This window comes from Delphinus delphis, chromosome 18 (assembly GCF_949987515.2).
Source record: "Delphinus delphis chromosome 18, mDelDel1.2, whole genome shotgun sequence".
Taxonomy (NCBI): domain Eukaryota; kingdom Metazoa; phylum Chordata; class Mammalia; order Artiodactyla; family Delphinidae; genus Delphinus; species Delphinus delphis.
This window is the reverse complement of record NC_082700.1, coordinates 74,876,910-74,901,624: the sequence shown is the minus strand read 5'-3', so window position 1 is coordinate 74,901,624 and position 24,715 is coordinate 74,876,910. Positions and strand designations below refer to the sequence as shown.

The window sequence follows — 24,715 nt, the reverse complement described above, 5'->3', positions numbered from 1 at the left end:
GTAATTATATAGAAAGAAGAAGAATTCAACTTAATAAACAAGAAGAAACATAGACAGGATACAAAGGAATATGCCCAGTGAATAGACAGTGGTTGCACCAAAAAGGTGGACTAATGCGGAAGGAGGACTAATCGTAACTGAACTTTAGACAAGCTTCTCTCCACGCTACAGCCCTGACCTCTCCCTTCTTAGACAACTTACTTTAAAGAACTTACAATTATAAATTGTTTTCTCCGCCCCTTTGAGATGTAAGCCCCTCCCAGGCTTACAACCCGGGGATTCTCTCCCCAGGACCTGAGAGCCACCCTTTTGAGAAGCAATCACCATGAAAGATGGAGCGCTTGTCTCCCAGTCTCTGTGGGAGGCCAGGAGCCTAACTTCCATAAACACCAGTGAGCAAACTCAGGCCTCATCACCCTGACCAACCCCTGGATGATTTCCTTCAGCAGTTTTCCTCTAAGCCCAGCGCTGACAAGCTTTCTGGCCTTTAGTTTCAGGGAGTTGAGCTCAGTATTTCTTCCCTACTGCTATATTCTTGAATAAAGTCTTTCCTGTATCTTTAACTTTTCTGGTGCAATTTTTCTTCGACACTAATGAGAGATTATTTTCATGCTTCTAGATGTTATTCTGCACTTTCCACATTTTCTTCAAGGAAGAAAATATTCTGATTATTAAAAAAGTAATTATTAGGGCTAGACATTTATCAGCAAGAAAGAAAAAAACAGGATTGAATAGTATATTTTCTAAAAGAAGGCTTTTGGTAAGGCAGACTCCATATACATAAAGAAAATGAAAGAGCTATGAAATCTAAAGGGTACTTTAGATTAATGCAAGTGAGACAATTTTAACTTGATGAGGAAGAAATTAGATGGACTATATCAGCAGACACCCGATTTCTAAACTCCACTGAATTTATTCAAGACTTACTTATTTCTATAACATAAAAAGCATTTCATGCAGAGCAAATGTGCCTGTAGGAACTAGGATTTTATTTCTGAATATCGAAACAGGAACATAATAAAACTAATGAAGGCGACAGTTATGGCCCATTATAACTAAAGCAATTTTAGAAAACTAAAGAAAACAAATAAAATTGACTATATTGAGATATATTAGGCCAATCAGGGAAAAAAATTTAATAGAAACAAACATGAAGAAATGGCATATGTGACTCAGTTATTTTGGTGTTTAAAGTAATGGACCAAATAGACAGTTCTCAATTTTAATCCTAGGAACATAGGTACATAAATTATTTATTAAAGGGAATTGGGGTTTCTCTGCATCAATAAAATAAAATTATGATCCAAAGATTTACGTTGAATGAAACGGTTCTTAGAGAGTTTTGAATTAATTGCTATCTTTGGCCCCCCCCAAAAAATGACTTTAGTTTTTGTAAGAGAAAATACTTACAATTTGAAAAACCATTTTAGTAAACTATTACTTGTCTTTAAAACATAAATTAAAACGTCAACGTGTCACTTGTGGTTGGATTGGAAATTACATTGTTTTTAAGACATCTCATTCATCTTAGTAGTTTTCAACAGATATTTGCAAAGAAATTTTTAAAAATCTCTAAATTAAAATAAGTTTAATCCAGAAGCTCTATGCATTACGAAGGGAGTCTCTAAATATGTCAAGAGTTACATTTGCTAGAAGTGACTCGCTAGCATGCAATTATTTTGCTGAATAGGTACATAATGAATGATATTTACATGAAATAACGTTATCATTTATTTAAATCAAAGAGATGTTTAATGATATACTGCATTTTTCAGACATTTTTAATAAGTAAATTTGATATCATTTGATAAAACTTAAGTTGGCAGCACAAAAGCACCAGAATACACACACACACACACACACACACACACTCACACATACACTCACACTCAGTCTATAACATAAGAGAAGACAATAATGAGGGTATGCGGCAGTGGATGGAACAAGCCACCTTAAAAGGTAGTGCGTGCTCATCAGTGGAGCTGTTTCCAATGTAGAAAAGAAATAGAAATGGAATGTGTACCCTTTCCCTCCACCTTCACCCAAAGAGAGTCTACTTCTCAACCAATATTGGAAGGCTGTCTAATTGCCCAACAATGTTTGAGGGATAGTGTGAATGGTTTAAACTGAAACTAGATTAAACAATTCTCAACGTCTCATTATGTCCCTATATTCTGACATTTCTCTCTGTCCCCTACTAGACTATAGAATCCCTTTCTAAGCGTAAATTCTTAGGGAATCGACTGACAGCTTTAGCAAAACTTCGTAGCTACATTCTTCAGATTTTCAGCAATGTAGTCATAATATTTGATTAGGAAACAGGTTGGATGTCTTGTAGAGTTTATTACTAAAAGAAAGAATTTTACGTATATCAAGTGAGGTTTTAGATGCAAAAGCCCTTTATACTCTGAAGGGCAATATGAATTAGCAGTGCTGAAATAACTGTCCATTTAATTACTTTCTTTAAAATATTAATCTGAAATGAAAGCACACAAGCAATTTTATCCCAGTGTTCCCTGATTCTACATAAGTAGAGTATAAATTGCCAATTGGGACACTTTTAAGCTGAAAGAGAGCTTTATTGATAGTTATGCTAGGTAAACAGGCATTCACTAGTACTGGACCAAACCAGGACATTTGGTCACTCTATCCATCTTCCTACATCAGAAGTTATAGGAAACTTCTGATAGTGTTGGATTAAAAAGTCGTTAAGGTCATAAAAAGCCACAGGGAACATTAAGACACACTGGAGAGTCAGAGTATTATCATTACTACAAGTTTTCTGAGTGGGGCATGGGACCCCAAGTAAGGCACCCCAAGGGTATAATAGCTATGGTATCAGGCAGTATTGCATTAGGCTGCATTAGTCTGAAACTAAGGCTAGTATCGTAAGGAAATGAAGGGTTATTTTTCTCATAAAACAAGAAAGCCAGAAATACACAGCTCAGGAATGCTAACCACCTCAAGGAGATCTTCCAGGACCTTGATTCCTTGCAGGTTCCTGTTCTGTATCCTCAGCAAGTCACTTTCATCCTTTGGTTTCAGAAACACTTGGCGTCTCCAGGTAACACATTTATGTCCCCGGTAGCATGGTATTAGAAGGACACAAAACAACAAGGCTGAGCAGACAAATCCGTCCCTTCACTCAGGAGAACAACAGCGCTCCTAGCAGCCCTACCCAGTCAGACTCACTAGATTTAGCAAACAAAAGGCACTGCTTGGGGCTTATTAGTAAAGGGAAAATTGCATAATATATGAGTAGCTAGTATGGCAGCCACACCAAGAAGCGTGTGAACCTACTTTCTAAGGAAGGTGGATCAAACTGTGCCAAGCGCTTTGTTTTGCTGAATTGGTCCAAGTAACACAGGAATGTGTACGGTGGGGCGGCGAGCGGGGGGGGTGTCCCTAATTACTACAGGGCCTGTGCTCTGCCGAGAGGCCTTTGCACATTTAGTCCAGAACTGAGGCCTGGACACAGGAACCCGAATAAAGCCCCGGGGCTCCTCCTCCACATTCTCCCAAGTGATGCTCAACTTTGCCACTAAAAAGTACTGATGGGGGGCTTCCCTGGTGGCGCAGTGGTTGAGAGTCTGCCTGGCGATGCAGGGGACACGGGTTCGTGCCCCGGTCCGGGAAGATCTCACATGCCGCGGAGCGGCTGGGCCCGTGAGCCATGGCCGCTGGGCCTGCGCGTCCGGAGCCTGTGCTCCGCAATGGGAGAGGCCACAACAGTAAGAGGCCCGCGTACCACAAAAAAAAAAAAAAAAGAAAACAACAAAAAAAAAAGAACAACCCCACGAGACAGTTACCATCCTCAAAACCCTGCGCTGAACTGCAGGGCGTTTCTGACACGGACGGACCACCTAGAGTCAGCACAAAGCCCGCAAGTTCAGGGCACCGTCCCCAACACGGCTGCCCTACTTCAGATGTCAGCCACAAGTCTGGGCGTCCCCAGACCACTCGCACTTCTGACCAATTAGCTACAAATGCAGGGGCTCCCTCAACCCTTCTCAGGTTTGAGCATTCACTCAAATGATTCACAGAACTCAAGAAAGCCCTATACCTACCATTGCAGCTTTATGGTGAAGGATACAAATCAGGACCTGCTAAACAAACAGACACACAGGGCAAGGTCTTAGAGGGTCCTGAGCTCAGAGCTTCGGTGCCCTCTTCCCATGGAGTAAGGGCACATTGTCCTCCCAGAATGTTGATATGTTTACCAGTCAGGAACAGAGGTTAGGCTGCCTCAAAGCTCCAGTCTGAAGTCACATCATTGGTTTTTAGACAGAGTGAGCAAGGTCAAATGGTTGGATGGATAACTTAGTGGACAGACAGAAAACAGTGGCCCCGTCTTTTTATTTTATTTTGGCCACACAGCTTGTGAAATCTTAGTTCCCCGACCAGGGACTGAACCCCGGCCCTCAGCAGTGAAAGCACCAAGTCCTAACCACTGGACCACCAGGGAACTCCCCCAGTGGCCCCATCTTGTTCCATTCCCGTGCGCAACTCTGACTGGAAAGCAGATTCACAGCGGATCATACTGCGAGTAACCTTCTCACTCATCACTTCTGTGGAAGGGACATCTCTTCCTCATTCCGCACTGTCTTCTCCAATTGTCATACTACACGCGTATCCTAAATCGACAGTGTTCCACAGCTAAGGCAGACGAACCATAACTGAAACTCAGATCAATCATTTCCTCTTTAAAGACAAGTTAGAAATGTTAGAATTACCAATGAAAATGACCTCCTCACAGAAACAATGTCAGACTGAATACACGGGTGTGACGTGAGTGCAGTCACTGAAGCTCTGAGTGTCGGACAGGGACGTATAAAACGGAGAGAGAAATACAAAGTACCTCCGGCTGTTGTTTTGAGGATTAAATGGAATTATCCCTCTGCACAAGTGCTGATGCCCGGTAACTGCTCAAAAACTATCAGTTGTTATCATTGTTTATATTAGTAATAAGTGAAAACCCACAAGTGTTTAGTGAACTACTCTACTCCACGTAGGCACTGTGCAGAATTTTTGTGTATTCCAACTCAAGGACTCCATGGAAGAGAATATCAGAAACAAAAGTGGGCATCTATCAGAATGTCTCAGCGATTAAAAACCCTAGGAGAGCATTTCCATGTTCAAACCCCAAAGGGCACGTTCAGCAGCCGCTGTTTCATTAGCAGCAATAACAGTCAATGAGGCACTGAGATAGCTAAGGATGGAAAAGACAGCGCGGAGAGGAGACACCCCGTCAGCAGGAGGGAAAGAACAGAGTGGGAGGGGCAGTCATGTGTGAGAAGAGCTGTTGAGGGTTTAAGGAAGAGAGAGGAAGCCTAAAAGCTTTACAGGTAGTAGAGACCCGATGGAGAATGCTATAGTTGGCAGGACCTCTGGAGTTAAATCTAACCTGCTCATTTTAAGACAAGAACTTGAAACTCAGGCAACTAATAGACACCTTAATAATGTTCACTGGATGGGAGATGTCTTAGAAACCATGAAATGTGGGATAACCCAATAACAGAGGAATTCCTTATTGATTCAGTGTTGAACCAAAGATAGGCAGTTGCTACAGACCCTGCAGCACAATTGGGGCTAAATCATGATTTACGGCACAAAATGCTTGCAGAACAATGAATATAAGTTGACAATGGAAAGGGAATTTGACTTGTATGCTGAGATATTAGAAAGTAAACCACTCAATTATTTTTTAAAATTTTAGCAAAATGCGTTCAGGGAAAAGATAAAAGAAACAAGTCAACTTTGTAATGCAAAAAAAAAAAAAAAAAAAAGGAAGCCGGGGTTAAAAATAATGAAGAAAGATGGGCAACTGTAATTCAGATGAGGTTTTACATGTTAAATCTTCAGAATGAGGACTAGAGATAAAAAGTGGGAAAGGTTATCGAAGAGAAACAATAGATTATACAGAGGAGAGGAGAAGATGTTTTAGGTTCTTTCTAATTCTTTGCTTCTCCTATCAATGAATGTGCCCTGTTCTATCCTGGGCAAAATAAGGAAAGAGGATAGGCAAAAAGAAGAGTCTGCAGAAAATTGCAGAAATGAGGAGGAGAGAAGAAACCCGAACCCGCCCCAAACATCGGATATAACCACTGACTCTCACGTAACTGGTTTGTGAAGAAATGCTGCTTTGTAAGTAATGCCTAAGAGATTTTTTTTAAACTATATTTCTATTTCCTGTCAATCATGGCAATTCTCTGATTTACTTCATACATGTTCTCTATCAAAAGAAGGGCATTTCTGAAAATGTCCTGATATATCTCAGTAAACTGTTGCCCAGATCAATCAGCACTGTGATACTATGATAAAATCAACAAGTGGTTGTTGTTTGGTTGGGTTTTTTTCCAAAAATACACGCATTTATCAGCTTTAAAGAAAGAGTTGTCCTTTGTAATGTCTGTGGATTTGTTTATAGAGGAGACCTCAAATATCCCCATTTTTCCTTCTTATACTAAAACAAGGTCTGCAAGTCGATTCTAGAAATTAAGCTTTTCTGCATTAAAACATAAGTGTACCTAGTTGTTTCATCACGTCTCTTTGCTCCAGTTCCCATTTGTTAATAATTCTATAAAGATAAAATCATAAGTGATAAAAGAAATTTTACAAAGTTGCTTAGTTGTTAAACTAATCAAGTCTACCTGTCTTTTTTTTTTTTTTTTTTGCGGTACGCGGGCCTCTCACTGTTGCGGCCTCTCCCGTTGCGGAGCACCGGCTCCGGACTCGCAGGCTCAGCGGCCATGGCTCACGGGCCCAGCCACTCCACGGCATGTGGGATCTTCCCGGACCGGGGCACGAACTCGTGTCCCCTGCATTGGCAGGCGGACTCTCAAACACTGTGGCACCAGGGAAGCCTCTGTCATTTTTTTAGAGTTAAAAAAACCTTAACATTATAATGAGTTGTTCTTTAATATAATTTTCAATTCTATCCTGAGGAAAGATGACAGCAGACTTCAATGAAGAGGTTACATTTCAATATAAACTTATTTCAAAGTTTGAAAGCTTTGCTCAGTGTCAACAAGAGAAAAATGTTATTAAAACAATAATACTTAACTGCGTAGAGCAAATAAGCCACTGATTAATCCGTCTAAAACGCATGGTTCAATCAAAATATAAAAAACAGTAAAAAGTACTTTTTTGGGCGGGTCGGTTGCTTTGCTTTCTTTTATTTTTTTAAAGCAGAAGAAACCCAAAACTATAGACACAGAGATAAGTTAATATTTATCCAAAATAACTTATTATGAAAGAATTTGGTCTTAACTCACAGTTTGATGCTGTTTACATTTTAATGTCTCTTTCCATGGAAGCCCATGACATAATCTTAAAAGTAAAATGGAACATATCGGGTATGGATTTTAATATCAACATCTGGAAAGTAAAATTCTTCCATAGCAAGTATCTGTATTACTCCTCTCGTTCCAGTGATATCAGGAATATAAAAATGTAAAGAGCAAGGTCAACATAGTCTAATCATTAGTTCCAGGCCACTTGGAATGTATCTTAGCAGGTAACCATTCTTGACTCCAACTTTTGTTTCTACCTATGGCTTTCTCACTTTCTCTCCCATATAAATGGGATACTATTTTTTTCCCACCTGCGAAAACAGGAGAGGGGTCAGGTGGTGTAGGTGTAGATGATCTGGGCTCCGACTGCTGGGCTATAAATCCTGACCTGTCATTTCTCAGCTCTGTAACCTTGGGAAAGTGAGAAAATCTTAACAGGGCTTTGAAAATGGACTAAAATAATCCATGAAATTCTTAGCACGGCGTCTGACACACAAATGAAGCTCCTTTTCCACACAGTTGAAAACTCAAATCCAGTAACGAATATATTTTAGTATTAAGTAGAGGTCAGTGCATTTATGCCTGACTCAAGCCTCTGCGTTACCTAGAGAGGTTTTAAATTGAATGTGTTTCTGATGCCAGGGATGGGACAGGCTCTGAAATAAGCCTCTTCCCCTCGGCTCACGGCCTTGTGATGCACCTGTTGGGAGCATCTCTTCCGTCTCCTAGGAAGGGAAGTCGAGTCATGCTGCCTCTGGGCCTGCCTCTACACCTGGGGAGTGGGACGAATCCTCCGATGGATGAACTGGGGACGAGTCTCCTCAGCCCCTCCCTTCTCGGAGCGAGCCTCCCTGCAGAGACCACAACTTGTCCTCCTCCTGCCTGTCCTGAGCCTTGTCTGGGGGGGCCCTCACTTGGGAGACCTCATCTGACTCATAGGTGCCTTGGACTTACTTGGCCAAACTGCCTAATAATGGGATAACTTTATAAACCCTTTCAGCCACCACACGCAGTCACGTCCTCTGATGCATCCTCCATCCCTGATCGGGGTGATCTGGCCTCCGTCTTTACTGTCTGATTACCTCTCAGGTGGTCCAGAACCCAGACGGTGCTTTTTATTCAGGGAACCCTCAAATGCTCCAATGTTAGACATAATCTCCATCACCAGGCAAGACACAGGGTCAGAGACAGGAAGTACCTTCCTCAAGGTCCCGCTGCTTAGATACAGCAGATTTCGGGCTTGACCTCAAATGTTTCTTTCTTTATGTATTTATTTATCTCACTGAGACATAATCTACGTAACACAAAATTCACACTTTCAAGGTGTACAAGTCAGTGCTTTTTAGCACACTCACCGATGTGTGTAACCACCTCATCTCCTTCCAGAATACTTCCATCATCCCCCCAAAGAAATTCCATATCCACTCAGAGTCACTTCCCATTCTCCCCTCACCTCATTCATCCAACCACTAATATACTTTCTGTTTCTATGGATTTGCTAATTCCAGACATTTCACATAAATTCAGTCATACACTGTGTGGCCTTTTGTGTCTGACTTCCTTCACTTAGCATAATGTTTTCAAGGTTCATCTCCTTTATAGCATGTGTCAGGATTGAGGCCATATTTTAGATAACAAGAAATCGTTAGTTTTATACTTAAGAGAGAAAAAATGAATATTTGTATTTCCTACTTGAGGAAATTTTGTCACGATGATAGTTATTGGGAACCTTATGTATCAGTTTAGTTTGAAACATGGAATGTGTTTAAAATAGTATCTTTGGTCTCGTGATGACAAAGGGAAGGAAGAACTGAAACGGTCAAAATCAGAGGGTTTTCATGCCTAATTCCTTGCCGTCCACAAGGATCTTTGGTAAATGTTGATACGCAGCTCCAATCTTCTAACTTTTGGTTGAGAGACAGACTTAATACTGATTGAAAAATGGCTGGTGACTAGAGAGGGTGACAAAGGAGAATAACTAACTCCTCAAGGACCAAGGTCTACGACTTTATCACTAGGGAGAAGGCACTTACAGCTTGCTGGGAAGGGCTGGAAGGTCAGGGATGATCTCTTCATAGGGTTCCTCTTGGGCCAAGGTCTGAACACAGGAAGACTCTTGCATTCTTCCTTCCCAGGCAGACTCGGCTTTCAGCAGCATTTCCTCAATAAACTCAGACGCGGCAACATCTACGAGTAACAATAAGGCGATCAGAGCCAGTGAGTGGGAACATCCCACAGAACTATTTACTTTCAAGAATTCTGATATGTAACATGCTAAAATTTATCAACCCATGAAGCAAAACAAAAAACACTAAAAGTTTATGGTGGGAATAAAATGGCAGTGCTACCATTTTTAAAGACTATTTTATGTTACATCAGTGGCATATTTAATTACATGACATAATATAAAATGACATAATATAAAAATAATACGCACTGAGTGGTCACAGGTAAAATGTGAAATCACTGAGAAGCTAAGCTGGAGAGAACTTAATGTCGTTTTATTCTCCGTGAAAGTCTTCCTTCAGCCTGATGAATGGGAATCAAAAGAGGAAAATAGGGGCTTCCCTGGTGGTGCAGTGGTTGAGAGTCCGCCTGCCGATGCAGGGGACACGGGTTCATGCCCCGGTCCGGGAAGATCCCACATGCCGCGGAGCGGCTGGGCCCGTGAGCCATGGCCGCTAAGCCTGCGTGTCCGGAGCCTGTGCTCCGCAACGGGAGAGGCCACAACAGTGAGAGGCCCACGTATCGCAAAAAAAAAAAAAAAAAAAGAGGAAAATAGCTATACCTTCCCAAGGACTGGGCTCTTATAAAACATGTAGTAGGCATTCTATAAGCATTCTACTAACTGGGTAGCTGTACAAATAACTACTCGGTTGTGTTTTTAAAACAGTGAGTCTGGCCTCTCTCTGTGATCTGGGGGGATTTCTTTTTCAATCTGAAATAAAAATAATTATATTTCCTTACAAATGACATGTGAACAGTGACATCTGAACATATTTGAGCAGCAATACAGCTGTGCATTAATCAAATTTACACTTACTAACAACTGAAACTGAAAATCAATACGTCCTGAAGAAAAATCACATGAATAGCAACTAAGAACCTAACGGCTGTGGCTACTCCTTTCCAACCCCCACGACTAAACTGCGCGACCTCTTGTGTCCGTGAACTTCAGTTCCGTGGCTTTGTGGGCTGAGTGAGGTAATTCAGCCACCACAAGACGATATTGATGCTAGGATTTTATCATCATTCGCTTTAGATTAAATTATATCTGCGTAATGAGTAGGAGACAGCTCAGCGTCCTCTTCTTGGGAGATTATTTCCATACCAAGTAACAGCTATACCTCAAACTGCTTTTATCCCTCAGATAATTTTTTGTGTGTCCATTTCAAATTCAAGATGCGCAAAATAACCAGAACGTAATATAGTATTACTCAGTCATAAAAGGGGTCATTTGTAGACACGTGGATGGACCTAGAGACTGTCATACAGAGTGAAATAAGTCAGAAAGAGAAAAACAGTTATCGTATATTAACTCATATATGTGGAATCTGAAAAAATTGGTATAGAGGATCTCATTTACAAAGCAGAAATAGAGACACAAACGTAGAGAACAAGTGTATGGATACCAAGGGGGAATCGGTGGTGGGATGAACTGGGAGATTGGGATTGACATACATACACTATTGATACTCTGTATAAAACAGATAACTAATGAGAACCTACTGTATAGCATAGGGAACTCTACTCAGTGCTCTGTGGTGACCTAAATGGGAAGGAAATCCAAAAAAGAGGGGATATATGTATACGTACAGCTGATTCACTTTGCTGTACAGGAGAAACTAACACAACATAGTAAAGCGACTATATTCCAAAAAATATTTTTTTTAAATATACAGCAATGATGATGATTTTCATGTGCTTGGCCACAATACGGGTGTCTAGTTGATTGCTTTCTGCACTATCATTTTAAGTGGTTCCTTCTTCTTGTTGTTGGTATATCCTGCATCTACCTGAAACTAATCAACAAATGTTTACTAAGAGCCTACTGTGGTCCCATCACTGTGTCTCTCATGACCAACATGGCGTGGAGAACTGATTATACTGATGCTAGGCTTTGCGTGACCAATGTGGGCAAAATTGTCTAAGAGAGTCATCAGACACTAGGCCTGTGGCGGCCAGGGCGGAATCTAGACCAGCCGCTTAGTCACGCCCGGGGCTCTGGGACTGTCATTGTCAATTGCCTTGAGTGTCTGTTTTGGTGAAATTGACCCTAGACTTAAAAGGTCAAAGTGTGAGAGACAGAGTCCATGCAGTCCAGGGTCAATGATATATTCCATTCTCTGGGAAAAAAGCCAGAAATACGATCTGGAAAAATGTGATCTCCTGTTAGATCTAGAGTTAACAGAGGACGGGGTTTATATGTACAATAAAAATATTTTTGAAAAAAGATAGGAGAAAGCTACAAATTTCTATGTACTCTTCCAATATTTACCATTAGGCAAGTTTTTGTAGATAATAGTAAGGTCACTACCCTATTATTAATATTAGCGTGGTTCTAAAGTTTGAGACTCTTAAGCCATCTTACAGTTTGTTAAATCTTCAATTTATTTTTAGCAAATAAGATCAATAAACATTAAGCAATGATACTTAATTCCAATAAAATAAGAAATAGAGCAAATCTCCCATTCTGTCTTAAACGGGAGGTTATCGGGTAATTATACTCCTAGAAGCGCATGAAATAAGAAATCTCAGGTGTGAAGTGCTTTCAGGTTAGTAGAGATACAAAAACAAGAAGAATAAGTATATTTATGTTATTCAGATCAATTAATACCTTCAACATTTTTACATTATTTTGTTACTTATGCAAGACTTTTCTCTTTGTTATTTAGAATTCTTATTTTTAATATACCCAAAGTAACTTACAGGTAGTAACACTGTTGTCAAGTTTTAAAAACTAGAAAATGAACGTGGTACCCACTTTTTAAAAGAGTGGTAAAAAGGACTCTAGAAAATTTCAAAAAGATATTGATTAAAAAATAAGTAACATTAAGATTTTCAAAGTTTTAAATTAGGTTGAGAATGTTAGTCTCTATTGCTTGCAGTATAAATATCTGCACAGAAAAAAATACTCTTACCATTTAAAAATACCCTAATGAACAAGCGTGTATTTGGTATGGTAAGAAACTAGTTAAATAACAGAAAAAATATATTTTAAAGTAAGTGACACTGCAGGAATCACTGGCCAGGAAATTTAAAGCCCAAAGAGCACATTGCAATGAAGTCCCTATACTTAACCGCTCTCTGACAGATGCTTGTAACGTAGCAGTGCACAGGAGTTTGTGAATCAGGCTTGAACCGGGTTGGGTTTCACAGAGCATCTCAGGAGAGGCTGACTCACTTTGGAGCTGTGTCAGTGATGGGTCAGCAACTTCCATATGATGGGAAGAAGGCAGTAACTGCTCAGGGGTCCGGGATGCTCACAACCTACCTGAAGCCTTCTCCTCGTTGCAGTTCAACAGGTGTGGATTTGCCTGATGCATCAAAAGAAGTTTCACCAGGTTTGCCTGAAACATTAAAGGTAATTGAAATAGGAAGGATTATGCTGGATACTTAAGATTCATCAGTAAAGAATCCAAAGTTGCTATCCTCCAGGGGCACTGGTGGAATGAGAATGCATTAGCATAACCTGCTATGCTAAATGTTTCTTACTCTCTCCATTTCCTGTTTTTTTTTTTTAATGACATTCAAACTGTTTTATCAATTAATGCATTCAAATAAAAAATTACTCATCAAGTGGGTTAAGTCGTTGAGGATTTGAAAAGGTTCACTTAACGCCTTTCACATCGATTTCAGGGCACCTAACGGGAGGAATCACGTTACAGTGTGTTTTGTTTTAATTTAACAATTCATGAAAGTCACACTTCTTGTTACTGCCCATCCATTACAGCATCATGGACAATATGAACCTAAGGTCTAATGGACAGTTAGAAAAACTTCATCTCAAGTTATAAGAATAAAGCAACTTGATGAGAGATTAATATATTTTTTAAAGTTTATTATAAAATACATCGTACATACAAAGCATATGTATAAGGGATAGGTACCGTTGAAAGAGCAAATAATGAAATAGAGTCCAGTGCACCCAAGTTCTTTAAATGTCATTCATAGTATGTTTGTGTGTTCTTTTCCCAAATTATCCCTGTTCCTACTTCCCAGAGTTGACCACCGTCATGAATTTTATGTTAACCATTACTGTGTTTCCTTTGTAAGCTTAGACCTTACTTAAGAAGTATCCCTAATCAACACATCGCTTTGGTTTCATCTGTTTGTCTCATTTATAGAAGTGAAATCCTGGTGTATATATTCTTCTGCGCTTTGCTTTCATGAATTAACATTGCATCTTTGAGGTGATGGGTTTAACCGAGCTCCATTTGTTTGTTTGACTGCACAGAACTGCATTGTACAAATACATCTAACCACCTTCCTCTCAGTGGACACTGAAGCCATTGCAACCATTTACCTATATTTAAGAATAACGTTGCTATAACTATTCTAGTTTATATCTCTTAGTGTACACATTCAAGAATTTCTTCAGGATAAATGTACTTAGGACTGAAATTGCTGGCATACAGGTCTGGTCATGTACAAGTGATGAGCTAGCTCCAATTTTTTTTCAAAGAGTTCAAGTTTACACTCCCACTGCCAACCAGAGTTCCTTTTGTTCCACATTCTATTTAATAATTTTATGACCAGCTATTTACATATTGCTAGATTCACATCCTCCCTAACACTTGATATTGTCATTTAAAAAAATTGAGCTACTGTACTGGGAAAGAAGCAGTAGCCCAGTACAGTTTAACTTGCATTTCCCTGCTGACCATGACACTGCACACCCCCTCATGTGCTTTATTTCCATTCTTGTATTTTCTTTTCTGAAATCTGTTCAAGATTTTTTTGCCCATTTATTACTGAAGTATTTTTCTTTGAATTATTGATCTATATGTTCTAGATACATTTGTCAGATATATGCATTACCAATAATTCCTCCCATTCTATGGCTTGCCTATTCATCTTCTTAAAAATGTCTTTGGATGAACAGGATTTTTAAAATTTGTTTTACTTCTGTTTATGCATAACTTTCATATATATTTTTTTTTTCTTTAGCTGTTAGTGCTTTTTAGGTTCAAATAACTCTTTGCCTACTCAAAGGCCATGACAATATCATAATACATTTCCTTCTAAAAACTTTATAATTTGAACTTTTACGTCTATGGTCCATCTCAAGTGAATTTCTGTAAGTGGCACCTAAAGGCTTAAGGTTAATTTGGGTCCAGCATCATTTGTTTCTCAGCAGTATTTGTTAAAAAGACTATTTTTTCTTATTGAACTGCTTCTGAGGCAGTCTTGAAATAAGTAAAAAAAACTTATATTCTTGAAAAAAGTATCTAATGTTTTTTTCAAGATAATTTTGTCTATATAGGTCCTCTGCATTTCCATATAAACCTCAGAATGAATTTTCAATTTCTGTGAGAAAGGCTGTAGTATTTTGATTGGGATTGCGTGAAGTAAACAGATGCTAGATTAGCTTTACACGGCTGCCATAAAACATTACCACAAACGTAGCGGTTTAAGCAATAAATAATAACTGTCTTACACTTCTGTGGGTCAGAGGTCTGACGCCGGTCTCACTGGGTTCAAACCAGGGCATTGGCAGCACTGTTTCCTTCCGGCCTCAAGGGAGCATCTGTGTCCTGACTCTTCCAGCTTCCAGAGGCGCCCACATTCCCTGGCTGGGGGCCCCTTCTTCATCTCCAGACCAGCAGTGTCGCACCTCTCCGACCATTTCCATTGTCGCATTTCCCACCAACCCTCGGCCAGGAACGGGTCTCCGCTCTTAGGGGCTCAGTGATCACAGTGGGCCCACCTGGAGATCCCTTCCCACGTCCAGACCTTTAACTTAGCCGCAGCTGCAAAGTTCTGCCTTGTCAGGTAACATACTGACGGGTTCTGGCGATCAGGGTGTGGACAGCTTTGGGGGCCACTATTCTGCCTTCCATAGGCACTATTCTCAGCAAAACCCACTGGCGTCCCGGGGGGAAAATTAGATGGAATCTAGGGGATAAGATAACGTCTCACCTCTTCTTCTGTACGTAGTCTAGCTTCACTGGCTCACAGGGAGCCGCGGGCAGAAGCCTCGCACCCAGCCCTTCAGACCAGAGTTCCTGGGGCCAAATGGCTGCCCCCAGGGCACCTCAGCTCTGAGGGCCGTGCGCAGAAGCACCGCCCACCACACCTTGTCCAAGATGGTGGTGGCGGGCCGTGTGCAAAAATCTGCACCCGGCACTGGAGCTGTGAGCAAGGAATGCACCTGTGCTACCCGCCCCCGCACAGAACTCCAACCCCTCCCACTGAGAGATCCCTATAACCAGCCACACCCACACCTCTCCGTTCTCCGATCAAAGAATAAAGCTTCCCCACAGAGAACCATATTCCATATCCTGTAATAAACCACAACGGAAAAGAATATATAGATATACAACTGAATCACTTTGCTGTACAGCAGAAATTAACACAACACTGTAAATCAACTATACCTCAATAAAATTTTTAAAAAAGAATAAAGCTTCCCTGTGCTTCCGAACCCAACTCGGTCCTGTTCTGTTGGTGTCAGCAGGCCAGGCAGGAGGACCCTTGTTGGGGCCCAACTTGAAAGGGTCGGTAACAGGATCTTAATAATAGTCACTGTCTCAACACATGAATATGGCTTACCACCTCATTTATTTAGGTCTTCTTTACTTTTAAATTATATTGTTTATATTTATATAATACGGTTGTATAGTTTCCAGTGTAGAAATCTTACATGTCTTATGTAAAAACTATCCCTATATATTTTATGTTTTCAATGCTATTTTTCTTTTTAATTTTGGAGATTCCTTTGGAATTTTTATTCTTTCTCTTTTCCTAAGTTTGTCTTTCCATTTCTCGGTTTATTATATTGACTAGAAGGGGACTGGCTTTTCTGATCTGTGGCTTTGTTGTTTCTGTGACGTTTGTCAGTCATTCTCCACCCATGCAAGCACTCTGCTCAGACACTCCAAAGCATCTCCCCACCCATCAATCACTGCTCTTGTTAGTATTCTCATTGTAAAATTAATTCGATTTTAAACAGTTTGTGCCATTGCTAGCTTTCCCACAAGTCCACTGCAAATCAGTGTTTGGTTTTACAGAGAATAAAATATATCAATAACACTTAAATCATGTTACAGCAGACCGCTTATATTTAGGGTTTATTTTTATTTCCAAATATATACAGTTTACTAAAGACATAGATGTTCTCTCGAAATCTGAGAGACAGAATATATAGAGCAGGGTCCCAGGACATCAAAATGGGTATAGAAAAGAGTTTTGTTTTGTATCAAAAATTTGAGAGATTTGCTTGCTTTTCAACCATAGGAAAGGAAGGGAAGAAGGGAGGAAAGGATGGAGGGAGGGAAGAAGGAAAAGAAAAAAGCAGGAGGGAGGGAGGGAAAAAGCAAGGAAAGAAAGGATGAAGGGAAGAAGAAAAGCAAAAAGAAAAGAAAACATGCGAAGCCAAGAATTATGTAAGATTGCCCTTGTTTTTCACAATTTTGAAAAAAAACAGCAGTACCTAAAAGCTTTCATTTTCTGACAAAAATGTCCGATTGTGGGAGAATCTAACAATTACTTTGCATTTCTAAATTTAATCCACTCTTTACAGAACTCCAAAGAGAAACTTGGGCGATCTCTCTGCAAATCACCTCTCTCCACAGCTTCCCCTGTAACTGCAGAAAGCACTGGAGTGGTCAAAGCAAATGGTTTCCTACATGAAAATCTATGACCACAAAAGGACTTCCATTTTCTTTGGGGCCTGTAAAAACAAACATTCATGTGTGGAATGAAGAAGATTCTCTCACTTGGGGAATTCCATTTTTCTTCAAGTCAGTATTTCCCACGTGCTTCCAGTTAGAAATCAGTGAGGCGTGCCCCGGAACTAAATTAAGCAGGGCAAGTACTGATTTCAATTTCAGAGTAGTCTGCAACGTTTGTTTTAACCTCAGGTAAGATCTTTAGGTAAATTACTTCAGTGTGAGTAGGTAAAGTGTGAACCCAACAAAGATTCATCTCCACTATTACAAGAACTTTATAATCACCAAAACTATCAGAGGGTAAGGTGGCTGACATTCTGTGTGTGTGTGTGTGTGTGTGTGTGTGTGTGTGTGTGTGAGATTCGGGGTCTCTGTGTGTGTCAAAGGAGGCCCTGCGTGGCTGACAGAAAATATATTTAAGCTGAAATTTAAACTCACACCAATTACTGGCTATGGACTTTGCTCATGCTTTGGACAACTGTATTTCGGTTTGGATAAATTCAGCAAAATTAATTCCTTGATGGTCATTTAAATTACTTCTTTAAAAAGTAAAAAAAAGAAAAACTGAGCATTCAGAGATAGTCGAATTCCTAGTCCAGAAACTAAAAGAGATTGTTTCACTTAATAAAGGGAAATTATGTTAAACGTCTTCGGGAATTCAGAATTTGCATATCCTACACTCATGGGTCCATACTCTACATCAAAATGGATAAATGCCTGTAAAACTTCAGATCTAAAAGATGAAAAGATTCCTCTGATGAACTCTTTAGACTATTAAAGAGGTGCTGCCCATCCTGTTTTGCCCTTCATTGAACTCCCCCTCCACCGTGCGTGATCTCTTTGAGTCACCTATCACAAATCTCTATGTCCAGCGCCCCCCAACGCCCTGCTCATGCCCAGGTACTCCTGGATATCTCCTTGAGGATTTCTCCTGTTGGCCCACCACTCTCGAGGTGTGTGCTCACCCACCGTCTCTTCACACACGTGTTCAGTGATGCACTGAGACAGACAAGCATCTGCTAAACCAGGACATTCGCTGACTCTCTCATGAATAAGTAGCAACTGAGTGCTCTGTGCCAGCCCCGTGCAGGTAAAGAAATAGACATTGTACCTGCACTCAGTTCTCACAAACTAGAGGGTCAATATGAACAAATATAAGAGATAATTCCAGCACGTGATAAGTGATGTGGTATGGGGGATACAGGTGCTACGTAGGGTGCATGACGGGGGCATCACACTGGGATCCAGGAAGGTAGAAAAGACAGCCAGTGAACTGACAACTCAGGGGAGTCCTGCAGGGCGGGGAAGATTTAACCACTCAACAATTTCAAGAAAAGCAAAGAACATGAAAAGGATGTACATGGTGGCATATTCCAGAAATCGAAAGAAGTTCAGTATAGCCATATCCTCCAACCTGGTGGGGGGAATAGGAGAAAAACAGCGGTAGAATTAAGCAGAATTCCTGGCCCATGGGGACTCTTGTGTGATGGAGTAGGTGTTTCATATCAGCAGCAGTGGAAAGGATGGTGGATCGAAGAGTTCTATTACATTTGCATTTAGAAAGCTTGCTGTAGCCACGTTGTTGAGAGTGGAGCGGAGGAGGGGGAGAGGACTCTATTAGGAGGCTGATGAGCTGATCCAGAGGCAGAGATGCTGATGCTCTGGGTGAAGGCAGAGGCAGAGAGGATGTACAGATTAATCGGTTGCGGTTATAACTCATATAGCTCAACGCTATTCACGAGGGAGGAGTCTGTGGGCTCCGTGGCTTCTTAGTTACGGGAGAGGCAGGAAAACGACAATGCCCAGGTTTGTGACGAGTAAATGGTGACACACAGAAGGGACAACAGACTGGGGAAAAGAAGATGATAATTGCCTTTGTACACAAGTTGGGTGTGAGGGCAGACTGATAGAGATTACCCACCAGGCAGTGGTCCTCATGGGCCGGGAACTTGAGAGAAAAACAAGAAAGGGCTTTGGGGGCTGTGATCATATAGAGCATTTGAAGTTGCAGGTGTGAGATTCCCTAAAGACGTGTAAACATTGAGAAGAGAGGGAACCTAGGATCCAGCACTGAGTTTATCAATAGCTGATGCTCAGCGGGGTACCGGAGAGTGTTTTTTGTTTTTCTCAATGGAAAAAGGCATATCTAAAGAATAAAAACTCTGAATATATCTCAATTCTTAGGTACTTGGGTAAAATGTATTTAAGAATACAAACGACTCCTTTGAACATCAAGATATGCAGGTTGTGTGACTCAAGATACTTTTGAAGGGAAGGAGATTTAGATTTTAGCATTTGTACAATTATTTACTTATCTCTTGTTGTAGCATTGGCAATCTTATTATAAACACTAAAAATATGTACAAGGCTAGAATAGAATTTTATTTTATGTACAACTCGTAAAAAGTTGTAAAATCAAAGGACTTACTGCTCACATAACTTATTCAGTTCCTAGTTTTAAACGAGAACAGGCATCTCTTTTTTTCTCACTGGAGAAGTTAATATATTTATAAAGGCAAGTTTTAAAATAGGTATGCATGTCAGTTATAAATCCCAGTATACACGTCAGTTATAAATACTGTTATAAATTATGGACCGCCTTCTCCAAAAGGCATTTATACCTGTAAGATATTTATAAGAAACTGAAGTTGTGATGAAGGTCTGTAAAAATGCCATTAGTCTCTCTAAAATGTTAGCATTTCTAAAGTTTTTTTCCCTGAACTGAGGTGTATTTATTTACAGTAAATTTCTTTAGAGAATTATAAATCTCCCATGCCTATAAATTGATATCCAAATAATACCTCTTTCTAAAATATCATTTCCAAAATGAATATGAAATGGTATTTTTACGGGTGAACAATTTTTAAAAACAATTCAAGACATCCTATGGTATTTTCTGGACAAAATAATCAAGATACAGTTTACTCAAAATCCTCTATTAACAGAAATCTCTCATTGTTTTTTGAGTCTAAATCGAGGAAGAGTATTCTGGGTTTGGTGTCATGTGTTCCAACGGAAAAGCCCCACTCTCTCTTTCAGTGTTAAAGCTTTGCTTCTAGTTCTTGGCTGGTGGATTTGTCCATTCAAGCCCTTCCGCTGCTCTGCTGGACACCAAGAAAGCATGCTGGGCAACACAGGTAAAGTCTCTGCTGTGTTGGAGCTTACGCTCTGGTGGAGACCCCGTTGGAGTAGGTTTAATGGAGCAAAATGGAAAAGACATATGACCTTCAGACCCTCTCCTTGGCACTAAAATGTTGAAGGATTTAGAAAATACTCAATTAATGGCGAGTCATTTTCTAGAGAAGCAGAGGGTAAAGGTGAGATTGGTTTTTAAATCTGCCTTATCTGTACACTATCGGTGGCCATTTCTGGAAAACTGTGTGTTGGACATCTGTCTCTGTGAATCTAGCAGCTGGATCAATTGACCTGGACACATGGGCACAGATGGTCTGATGCATTTACCTCCATCATTCTCACCAACCTTCCAAGCTATGTAAAAATCCCTCTTTTAACAGAAGTTGATGGTTCTCAGTGATTGAAGACCCTGGGGCCAGGCTCTAGGGAGGAAGAATCAGCAAGGCTGGTTAGGCTCCTACAGCCAGCGAGGGGTGGCTGATGCTAGAGCCAGTGCCGGGCCATGGAAATCCTCAGAGCAAAGCTGGTTGAATCCCCGAGATGTGCAGAATGACCTATGGTGTGTATGTGTACGTGGGAGGAGTGTCTGGGAAATAGAAGACAAAGTAGGAACCCCCCTAAAATTATGTTTTTTAAAAGTTGGGGTCAGATATTGTGCAGCTGGTTTTGAAAAACATGCAGCAATTGTGAAGTGTTTCTTCATTAATTTACCATTAATCGTTAATAAATGGTAAGCGCTGGGAATGTAGCTGGTACACTGGGAATACGGTAATAAAAACATTCACCTTAATTGCTCTGCATTTTGCAAAGTCAATGCAGCTTTTGAATCATATTTCCCATATAAGTTCATGACTATGTTTCTCTAGGCTGAAAACATAGTTTCAGAAAACCCAAAGTTTGGGAAATTTTTGGAATGTGACAGGTAATGGCGTGGAATACCGATATCCTCTACCTTATCCATCAGTGATTCTTCTATCTTATGGCTTTTGTGTGACAAACGTTCCAGGAAGCTTTATGAAGGAAGCAGCAGTTGTATTGGGCTTATGTGCCTTACATCAAGTTTTACAGGTCTTTCATAAATAAGTAATTTTTGTAAACAGAAGCAGTTGTTTTAAAACACACCAGCTTAGATTGATTTCTTACTGGTCCTCTCTGCTAATTATAATAAACCCTGGAAATAACAAGCAACCCAAGAAGAACTCTGAAAAGTCCAAGGAGAAAGGTGACTCAGGACCCACAGAAGGGTGAAACCATGGACGGGCAGGGTAGCCTACGTCCTTACACCCAATAGAAGAAGGCAACCCTGGACCCAGTGTTTCCCAGCCCAACCCAGCGACAGAAGGGGGCCCAGGTAGAGGCATCCCTCCCCCTTTTAAACCATGTCTCCCTGACAATATCAGGTGAATACAGCACCATGACCCTGCTAACACTAAGCGTCAGAGCAGGCACTCTTTTTCCACTGAGACCGAGATGCCCCTCCCCAAAGAGAGACAAGGGTGGCTGGGGAGGGGATGGCACCTGCAAGTGGGGGGGGGGCCGCATACTCCAGAGGCCTCCAGCCCTGAAAGTCTTTTGTCCCCGTGGAGATTCTCCTACCCCACCCAGAGACATGGGGCAGCCTGGCCCGAGGAAACGCCTTCTACCCCTTTGGGGACACCAGAAGAAACCAGTAGGAACTCCAGGGGCACCAGATAAACCAATCATACCAAAATAATACCTGGAAGGGTCTGAAAATTAAACTGTCATTGGATCCACCTCCCACTCAGGTAGACTGGAACCTGAACGCTAAACCTAAGCAGGGTGACTGCCTGCTAAAATAGAAGATGTATATAGGACCAAGATTCTCCTAGCAACATAGCCAAAATGTCCAAGAAGCAATTAAAAATCACTTATCATGGTCATACCAAAATCAGAAAATCATAATTTGACTAAGACAATTAACTGACACCAAGAGCAGGATGAATCATGCTGGAATTATTTGATGATGATTTTAAAGCAGCCATCATAAGAATGCTTTAACAAGCAATTACAAATTCTCTTGAAACAAAGGATAAAATAGAACACCTCATCAAAGACATAGAAGTTATAAGACAGAACCGAACGGAAATCACAGAACTGAAAAGTACAACAGCAAATAAAATGCCTCAACTCATACCAAATATTTCATTTGACCTGCAGTTAAATAAAACAAAAACCATACACTGGGTCCTGAAAAAAACCATTTAAATGTCTGGTAACAGAAAAGTGGCATATTTAGTCCAAGGCATGTTTTTAAAAAATTTTTGTTAAATCTAATCCTATTTCCCCTGAGTTGATTCTCTTATGAAAGTGGTTAAAGGGAAACAATTAGCTCCTCTTTGCAATGATATCTGGTCCAAAATCTAAAAGCCCAGTCAGTCAAAGTGAAAAATTGGTTAAAATGATTCATTCAAGTTTGGTCGTGTTCTGCTACATTTTACCACTTTCAGATTTAGCTCCTTCCAGAAGCAACCTCTGACTACAATGGGCACATTTTGATAATTTACTGATTACCACCTCATCAGCACAGGCCAGTAAGTTGTGTTCAAGGAAAGAGTACTTGCTTATATGTTCACTTCTCTATGTTTTACAAATGACAAGACTTCTCATCCAGTGTATCCTGGGATGCTGCTGTGCTAGCATGGATTACTAATGTCCTGATGGTATACTTTTGATGCCCTGATACTCCTGGGATCCTAGTGAGACCTGGGAAACCTGGACTCCTGAGGCCAATGATTTCAGCTACATCCAGCCTTATCTTAACCCAACCATTCACTTATGCACACGCTCGCTTGCTAGAAGCACAGATTTGGAGTTGTCAGTAGCCTGATAAAAATATTTACTGAATGAATGAATCTTTTTTCTCCAGGAAATGTCATCAGAACAAACAACGTTCCTATTAGTTTGGAAGACCTTCCCAAGCAATATGCTTTTCCTACGATGCTTGAGATGCAAATGCTTTCAATTTATTCAACAGTTGCATGACTCAAATTGTATGATGGATATTTTGCACACTGGTTAGTATCTAAGGGATTTAACTTACTATAAATTCTGTGAGTGAGATTGTTACCACAAGCTAATGTTTGGACATCAACAGGTTTAGCTTAAATCTCCATATATATGTAACCTGAGTTATATTTTCTACTATTACCACTAAGACTTTCTCTAACATAACATATTATGTATTTTTTGTAAATCAATTGTAACATTAATAAAGTATTATGAACACCGCTGTATCACATTCACCCATATAAATTATTTAGAAGTTAAAGTTTGCTTCTTCTTCATGGTATATTAGTATCTAGTGAGAAATTAGTTTGTGCAGTAGTAACTCAAGATATATTAGCTACAGCCAAGCATCAATTCAGAGAAAGAACTCTGCTACCCATCCTTCATTCATTAAAATGAAATATAATTTATAGAAAAAAATAAAATATAAAATGTAATTTTGCTTTACATCTACTAACTCTAGAAAACAAACACAATTACCCTAGACTCATGAAACTGTACACTGATAAGAACTATATAATATTAAGAAAATAGTATTAAGTCCATTCTATAAAGAATGTTTCTAAGTTTTGATTATTTCTCCAATGATTCTGACTACAACACGCAGAGTTCTGAGGAATGTAGGCTATGAATGTGTCCTTCTAAAAGTAAATGTTTTCTTTCAACCACAAACATATTTGTTTAGTAAGACGAGTCCATTAAAAGTCAAGTTACATAATGTTAGTACATAATCTGAAAACAAAACAAAACAAAATATGAAATGATGTACTGATCATAAAATAATTCTTTAAAAATAACCCAGAACATTATTTTACCTGGCCGTACTTTGCTGCCAAGTGGAGTGGGGTCCAGTACTGATTATCTGCTACATTGAGATCCCCGCCATGTTCCAAGAGAAGACATACCACTTCCTTGTAGCCACTTGCACATGCCATATGCAACTGCAACGAAGAGATATTTTGTCATTTAACTTAAAAAAGCAGGGACAGCAATGTAGTTTATTCAGTGGTTGAAAGACACCCATTTAATAAAGTATCAGATCTAAAACACAGAGACCTTTTAAAAAGAACACATATGTAATTTTATTGGGTACGAGTGGATGTCATCATTCTTTGAAAAAAGGGTTATAGGTTAATTATTTATTATTTTCCTTCTGACCCTGACAATGTGCACTTTTCCATGTAATTCCTATTTCCCTCTCCAGTGCCCCTTTCTACTATAATCTGAATACTTGTAAATACAAAATATAATATCTCAGTGATTTACCACTTCTTGTCCCAAAGTCACACGTGTACTGACTAGCTCTAAAATTCCAGCCCTGTATTTGGTGTTACAGGAGGGGGACTCAAAGATATAAATGACCACAGG

General features: G+C 40.0%; 1 protein-coding gene across 7 annotated transcripts in view; it reads right to left on the bottom strand.

The window, feature by feature from the left end:
* The window catches only part of MYO16 (myosin XVI), a 530,294-nt gene that overhangs the window by 280,405 nt on the left and 225,174 nt on the right, over positions 1-24,715 (bottom strand). For all 7 annotated transcript variants that reach the window (XM_059995825.1, XM_059995821.1, XM_059995826.1 and 4 more), the window contains 3 exons: positions 24,163-24,288; positions 12,787-12,862; positions 9,326-9,479 (listed from right to left, as the gene is read on the bottom strand). In XM_059995825.1, coding sequence (XP_059851808.1) covers positions 9,326-9,479; positions 12,787-12,862; positions 24,163-24,288 — 356 coding nt within the window. The remainder of the gene's footprint in view (positions 1-9,325; positions 9,480-12,786; positions 12,863-24,162; positions 24,289-24,715) is intronic.